At 34.9% G+C, this 8,407-nt stretch overlaps 1 protein-coding gene across 2 annotated transcripts; it reads right to left on the reverse strand.

The window, feature by feature from the left end:
• On the reverse strand, positions 1-8,186 carry LOC145579219 (protein REDUCED WALL ACETYLATION 3-like). Of its 2 annotated transcripts, none has more exons than XM_081636468.1 (17): positions 7,740-8,186; positions 7,583-7,652; positions 6,610-6,701; positions 4,878-5,015; positions 4,735-4,791; positions 4,561-4,633; positions 3,376-3,534; positions 2,583-2,732; positions 2,221-2,476; positions 1,972-2,087; positions 1,796-1,882; positions 1,629-1,717; positions 1,446-1,508; positions 1,071-1,127; positions 836-932; positions 596-754; positions 1-452 (listed from the first exon to the last, which is right to left on the reverse strand). In XM_081636468.1, the coding sequence occupies exons 2-16, from the start codon at positions 7,613-7,615 to the stop codon at positions 599-601; spliced, it is 1,623 nt and encodes a 540-aa protein (XP_081492594.1). In that variant the 5' UTR covers positions 7,616-7,652; positions 7,740-8,186; the 3' UTR covers positions 1-452; positions 596-598. The 2 variants fall into 2 exon arrangements, with proteins under 2 accessions (XP_081492594.1, XP_081492593.1); XM_081636467.1 differs by having other exon boundaries at positions 7,583-7,649; positions 7,740-8,185.
• Between the last annotated feature and the right edge of the window lie 221 nt (positions 8,187-8,407).

The raw sequence follows: 8,407 nt of genomic DNA on the forward strand, positions 1-8,407 counted from the left end.
TGTACTAGAAAGTGGTACATGAAAAGATTATAGATTCTTGGAAATACAACAAAATTTTCATTACAATTGAATAACAAATTTTACTTTGTATCACTCACCCGAGAACTATCTGGAGAAACCTATATTTTGCTATGGCTCACACAACAGGAGCGAAAATGGTATATGGGTAAGAGATCAAGGGTAAAAAATGAAAAGGGAAGAAAAGGATGCTATATTAATAATGCACAATGTCACTTGGACGTGAGGCTAACTACATACCCTCTTAAAAATTATCTTCATAATCTCCTTTCCGATGCCTTACAGTATCAATCAGTGTGATAACCAGCTTTATCAACAAGAATATGAGGAGACCACATTCCAAAGTCCCCTTATTCTGATTGATCCAGGCTATCTTTCCTTTTCCATCATGTGGTTGTAATGGTAAGCTGATATCTTCTTTCCGTAATTAAGGCCTACAAAAAGTTATATATACCGCTGAATAACCTCTCAATGTTCAAATAGACTCCACTTTATCATTACCCCTCCTTCCCACTTCCATAATTTCTTCATTGACAGAAATAAGGTAAATTTTAAACATTTAGGATTAACCCCTTACCGGTTAACTGGGAATCAGGAGGAGGACAACAGCGAGAAAATACAGAATGACAGAAATTGCAACACCAGCGACGAAATTATGCAACAACCGTCGGTTGTCCTTTGTCGGTATGAATACAGTCTTGAGCACATTAGTCAGCTCAAAAATCCGGTGGGAAACCTGAGAAGCAAGAAAGTTAAATTAATATAGCAGCAGCAACTGTAGTAGGTAGATTACTCAAGAAATAAGTTCTTCTATTACCAAAACATAGATAGCAGTTGTAAGCATAAAGTTAAGCATAGGATATTCTGGAATAAGAGAGAGAAGCCACTTAGGTTGTCCATTGGGCGTGTTTGATCTGCACATCAAATTATAGGCAGTAAGAAAGACTGTTATATTTATACACCACATGTAATATCAGTGCCGAATTTCAAGGCCCTGTCAGTGGGATGTATTAAAACCCAAATGTCAGATAACCAATGTCAAGAACATATACCTTAACCAAATATGAAATTGAGATATGTAAGTCTCCAGAGTAATCTTTCCGAGCCATCTAATAACAAAGAGAAAATATCTTAGAAAAGGCACCTCAGTTTTCAAGAATATAGTAAGAGACTAAGAGTAAACTTTCAAATCTCGATACAAACTCCCAGACCTAAGTGGACAATGAACTGAAAAAACGTGTGGTTTGGCATAGTCCAACCAAACAGGATAGATAGATAGTAGATAGATAATAACAATCCAAAATACAGAACTAGAAAACTAAATCGGACTTTTGCAACCCAAATAGATTAAACTGTTAGAGAAAAATACAAAACTACAAAACAGTACATATCAGAAACGGATGAAAAAAATGGATAAAAAATCTTACGCAAAGAGAGTCATAGAAAAACTACGCAGCTGATGGGTGACATTGCGCAAGACTATATATACACTGCAATCAAAAGGAGTATGGACAATTATTAGATGTCACCAGACAAACAAAATTATTGTTACTCAACATTCATAGCAGACAACAGTAAGAATTTGCAAATGAGAAAGATGGTACACGTACGTTATTGGAATCCATGATGTGTATGGGTGCAATTTATTGTATGAGATTTTGTCCAACTTATATATGTATTCATACCACAAGTAACCAACCTGCGAAATAAAGATAGATTTTATAGTAGCACATATGTAAAGTGTACTTCAAAGTAGCCACAATATAATCCAACTCACAAATACTGCAACTGAAGCTACTCCAGTTTTGATAGCATATCTCCTCTTTGGTTCAGACTCCTCCAACTTTTCCAAGTATTTTTCGACCTGTTAAGATGTATCACATATTTAAGTCAAGTCAAACATAAAAAATTTCACATAATTACAAAAAAACAAAAGGCACTCTAGAAAGTTACAGTTGGGTGGTAGTAGGCGTAGATCATTCCAATGATCCACACATAACGATCAAGCCCGGATCTGAAATGCCATTCATGTACTCGAGGAAGATCTGGTTTTGCAGGATCAGTGTAGCCTATAATTCAAGAAATCATAGTCAGAAAAACTGAATCGCGCAATCCAAGATCGTGGATCCTCTTTGAAAAAAATGACATGAATTTGTATCATTCATGTGGATATAGATGGAATAAGAACAAGAAGTAACTGACCTAAAAAGAACATGAAAGGACTCCAGATCAATTCGAAGACTCCAGGAACTTCCCAAACAAGTATGACCACCAGAAAGCAAGAAAGAATTTTCACCGCCATCACAGTTGGTATTTCGTTGTATTTATTGAATATACCAAGGGCTCCATACACCATAAGAGTGAAAAGCGTATGCATCGGACAAATGTAGTACAGCATATAATCATTATTCAAAACAATGCAGCAAAATGCAACAAAGAAATTTAGCCGCCACATCATCTGCATGGAGACAGTAGAGTTCAATATTAGGAAAGGGTCATGGTCATAATAATAACAACAAGCTCACATTAAACCCAAGAAATCATAAATAGGAGTATTATATCACCTGAGCAAAGCGGGGCAGGCTAAAATCTTTTCGTATATAGTAATATGAAAAATTGCCGAATCCGGTCATCCAAACATATGCAGCAATGAACACACGTATAGCATTGTAGATCTCCGTAGCAGCAAAATAGTGATACATCAAAAACAGAACCTGTCATGTTCAAAGGTTTACAGCATTAGTTGGTAACTTAAAAATACTAATATTGATGACATAAGACGTCTGTGCAAGCATTGGAAGAAAATTCATGTGTATACATCAGTAATTCAAGCCAAGGTATGCAATCTCATAAAAGGTAGGTATTTTATATTCACGTGTACATAAAAAGGATTACACAAAGAGGCTAATCAATTTGCTTGGTAGCTATTGAGCTCTAGCATTGAATATATTGTGATCATTCAATAACCTAAAAATACACCAAGGGGGGAATGGAATGATCGAATATCAGGTCAAGTCACACCAAGTGGTGTCTTACATACGTTAGCACAAAAAACATGGGTGTGGTCATAATCATCCCTACTAATTTATTTCCAGCATTTCCAATAATCCTCAAAAGACAATGAGAAGTTTCAAGAAATCCCAGAAACCCTAAATTGTGTCATAATATTCTTTGAAAGTGATATAACAAGCATTTGTAGGTGCAACAAAAAGAAAAATCCATCAGTTATCACTAAAACCTATAACTGCAAGTTGAATTCAGTCAAGCAACTATCAATATCTGATTCAATAAGGGGCACTCGGTATTAATCCCTTTTACAAGAAGAAATTGAAAACATCATATCAAGAGAGTACTTGCCTGCATCCAACCCTTCCATTCCTCGGTCTGGTGTCGGTTCAGGTAAAGAATCGATTTCCCTGAAAATGCTGATTTATCTTGGTGTTTCTTGAGTGAAGTCATTGCTGAAACAATGACCAGGAGGAAGTAGAGAAATAGGAATAGATCACGATTGTAGTTCTGTCAATAGGAAAGTTAAAAGTCAAAATTCAGTTAAAATACAAAAATAAAATAAAAAATAAAAAATAAAATAAAATAAAATTAAAAAGAAAATAAAATCAAAATCAGCAAGAGAAAGAAACGAGTTTGACATATAATCACCCATGCCTTAGAGTATAAATAAGATAGTAACTGTGATTTAGTGAGATATGTATCATTAAAATAGAGAATACAATTAGTCACCTATCTACAACATAAATCATCAACCATTTAGTCATTCTCAAAATAATCCAGTCCAAAGAACGGTGAAAACAACCATCCAAGCATCAAAAATCCAGATTTCAAAGAAAAAAAGGGAAGACAAAGACTACAAGAAGATGGAGTCAGATTTCACTGGTTGACCATCTTTCTTACTGTTTCAGTTCTGTGCGATGTATATGTTGTATGTTGATAGACCAAACTTCCACCAATGAGATTTTACCAGGATAAGAGGAAAGACATCGTCTCTAGATTTTAGGATTGGGAGAGAGGGGGAGGAGGGGCAACAACATATCTTGGTGCATGACTTCGCAAAAACATTACAGTGAAACAAAGTCAACCAGAAATGTAGCAAGAATGGATTAGGGAACTTTAATTCAGCTTCAAGGACAACAATTTAAACATAGCAAGTATGCATTCCCTACGATCTATCATTCTTAGCAACCTCAATGTTACCATTTTTCCTCCTGTGAGAAATTCTAAAATGGCATAATAGACATTGAAATATTCAATGTTTCGGTTTTTCCTCACAAATCATAACAATAACACATCAGGTTCTCTAAAGCCTACCCTATAAACACATCAAAATCTATTACAATGCAAATAACCACAAGCTTAACTGGCATGGCATTTCGTATGCATCCTGAGAGATTGGCACCATTTGGATATTATACTAATTACTAAAACTGTTATAATTCAACTTTGTTACTCTGACAAGGCTACATTTAAAGGATGTGGAAATAACAAAAACATTGGAATGACATCATAATCCATGCAGAATGTACATACCTTGGTTGAATATCCCAGCACATTTGTCCGGTCACAGATATAAAAGTACACCAAAATTAACCCCAGCTCGCCACTATTAATAAATGGAGACATCATAAGTCAAAAGCAATAGTATATTGGAGAGAGAAAAGGAAACGAGTAAAAAAATCAAGAGTCAGATATAAAATTGCTTACATGGCTCTTAAGGTAATGCGGTTCTCGAGCAAAAAAGACTCATCCATTGTCACAAACCTGAAGTGTATTGAGGAAATTCAATTAACATAAAAGGGCAACAAATTGAACCTAAGCAGAAGAAAACAGAGCATTAAGAAAGCTACCTTATTAAGTTTGACTTGATATTATATGCAGGAAACTTTTGTGAGGTTGCTTTAGAAACTCCGCCTTCCAGGAGCACTGCTCGATCATCTTCCTTTGCAGCCTCATTTCCTAACTCAACAAGATTATTGTCTGAATGGCTGCAATGGTAAAGTCACAAATTCAAAAGAAGAGTTCACAAAGACATCGTTAATTAGCAAAAGACAAATAAGTACAGATAACTAACATGTTCAAAACAATATATACACACACTACATATAATACTTTCAAAGTCTGAAAGATGGAACTAGACACTCATCTTTATCATAACTTGAAAGTATTAAAGATCATCAATTTGTACTACTGTAATTTCATAGGTCACACACATAATGACTCAAAGAACAAACAAATGAAGCACTATATTCAGCACAATGATCTACTACAGAAATTCCAATCACCACACATGGATGTAAGGCATGACACAAAAGATTGAGAGACAATAACACACATATGATCAGAAAATAAATAAAATTAAAAAAAAAAAAAACTGAGATATGTACAGCAATACCACAGCTAATTGAGAAGAGGTTACGATAAAGGTCCCCTTCAAGTCAACAATATGAGATGGAAGATGCAATAAAAGGTTTGTAATAAAACGTATAAATGCCATCACTTCGAAATATGTAAACACTTAGCACTCCACCAAAAGAGGAAGCTATTTTCCCTCCCCCCAAAAACAAATGTTGCCATGTCCGGTGGTTGCGACACATTATCCATTAATATTCCTAAAGTTGTTTCTGAATAAACCTTAGTACCACTTAATTGAAACCTTCACAAACATGCCTGTGAAACTCCATTACCTTCCCCAAAAAAAAATCCAACTACTGCAAGAGAAGCAAAGTAAAGTGCAGCTAAAATGTGAAAGTCTCAGGCAATAAAACACAATCAATGTCTTGCATTTTCATCATCTTATTCATCTATATGCCTCAACTGTTCACAATATTTCAGTAAATCTGCAAGTGAATCTTGGTTGCAATTTGCATGTGCAAGTGTCCTGTACCTAAATGTCCTTGAAACCCAATGCAAAAATGTAATTTATTTCCTCTATTCTTTTATAATACTACGTATAAACATAGAGAGAGCCACACATATTAAGGAACCTATGTGATGAGAAGAGATATGGAGAGATAAACAAAGGGACTAGTGTGATGGAGAGAGATGGAGAGAACCCGAAGCCAAAACAAATAATGTTGCAATTATATTAAAACTTCTTATACAGGGAATGCTCCAATCCACTTCTTATGGGCAATGGACCACAGTCTCCAAAGTATATATCCTTAGATGATGACCAATAAGTATCCATCTGAACTAAATATCTGGAAGTCTAGGCTGCTTAAAACTTTCAATGAACCTGAATTAAACACAAGATTTCATCTTTTGTATGTCATTCAACCGGTTCCAAATTCAACTACTCAGTAACTCAGATATGTCATTTAGCATATGAGGTAAAACTAATAAGCAGCAAGTGACAATATAAAAAGCAGCCCCTTGACTATTGCAGGGATTTAAAAATAAAATTAAACATGTATAAACAGTACTGTAATAGCAAAAGAAAAAATATATCATACAATACGAAAATTTCCATGAATCATACAAGTTGTGCAGATACATCACATCTGGCTGATTTAGATTTAAAATCACTGAACACAATTTGAACTTCAACTCCTTAACAAAACTCAAAGAAGAACTACTCACACTTTAGAATGAGCTGAAGACCTCTTGTACTCCAAAATCTCAGAGTAGACCCAAGCAACCAAAGTTGGAATAAACCCAAGCAGAAAAGACACCTACAGTTCGAAAACAGGGTTAATCTGTTGATCCAAACAAGCAATAAGAAACTCATGCTCAATGGGAAGAACCCAGTCCTTCAGTATAGTTTCCATTATTATATTTCAAAGATATACTTGAATTTTCTAAGTATTATATGCAAGATAATAACTACATTTGTGTTAAAGGAGCTTTTGGGAACTGTCTAAGTCATGAACTTGCATAACATAAACCACTTATTAGTACAGATCTACACCGGATTAATGCACTAGCTGGAAAAGCTTCTTCTTACTTCTCTCTCTGTTTGCTCTCTTTCTACACTAAGACCTCATCTCTTAATCCGTCTAGGACATTTTTATTGAAAATTAACCACATCAAGACAGTTCCAACTAAATAACTATGTCCTTCACTCACACACAGTATCAGTATGTCATGTCTATAGCTTGAAGTATCCAATACATTTACATGCTTAGCGATCTAAATCGTGCATTGACTTTCTAAATCTGAAGTGCATGTATACAAGTACCTTCATCAAACATTATACTTTACAAGGAAATAAAAAGTTCAAAAATTCTAAACCAACTATAGCATTGGATTCAACCAATATAAGTCTATCAAACGAGTATTCGAGTACAAGTAACATTCCCAATATTTCAGATTTAGCATCTAAGTGACATTGACTAATTGATGTACAAGGGCCATATTTGAGTACAGCTAAACCCAATCCCCCTCCAAAATCACAACCCATTTCCCACCAACATACATTTCCCTCCACAAATCAACTCATCATAATATCGAAAAACCCGAAAAATGCATCAATCACCAAGGTTTATTTCAAAGTCAAATCGAATCGAACCCACATTACTGTTATTACAAGAATTCAGCAACTTTTTGAACATACCTGTCCGGGCGTAATAGGCCCAGAGTCCACCATTGCGATTCTCCCCAGTGATCAACTCAATCTCACACTGCTAACAAAAACAAACCAACCATCAAAAATCAATACAAATGCAATCAAAACTTCATCATTAAATCAGATCAAAGCTCAATAAAAGTACCCAGATTTGCTAGAACCCGCGAAATCCCAGAAGTAGATCAATGAATGAGAGAGAAAGAGAGAGAAAGCACCGTATTTAATACGGAATAAAACCCTAAAAAAAACCAAAATCGATTAAAATAAAAACCCAATTTAGGTAAGTAAGATCTGGGGAGTAATGAAGTCGCCTGTTGCTTAAAGAATAGATGAAATGTCGGAAGAAACGTCTTAATCAAAATTGGGTCTTAGGTTTTGATATTGGTAGGTTCCTTGTCTAATACTCCGCCATTGATGACGTCATAAATGGAGCTTGGAAAATTGGTTTGGTGGGGTTGAAAGAAAATTGGTTGGTGATTTCGATGTCGGTTCGTTGCTGCAAAATCACTGTAATGGAGATTGAAAGGGAGGAGAGAGAAAGTGAGGAAGGAAAGTGGTTGGGTTTTAATATTATTATTTTTAATACTATTGTTTTTAGTTTATTACAGCATTTGATTATGGAATGATTAATTTATTATTACAGGATTTTAAAAGTTAAGAGGGATTGATTAACTAGATTTCAAATATTGTTTAAGAAATGATGAATGGAGGAATTATAGTGATCAACTAACATGAGTACATGACTATCACACTATCATTGTACGGCTTTTCGGCCTTTTCCTAGTGGTGTATTGATGAATTGAAGGAAAAATT

This window comes from Chenopodium album, chromosome 14 (genome assembly GCF_948465745.1).
Source record: "Chenopodium album chromosome 14, dcCheAlbu1.1, whole genome shotgun sequence".
NCBI lineage: Eukaryota > Viridiplantae > Streptophyta > Magnoliopsida > Caryophyllales > Amaranthaceae > Chenopodium > Chenopodium album.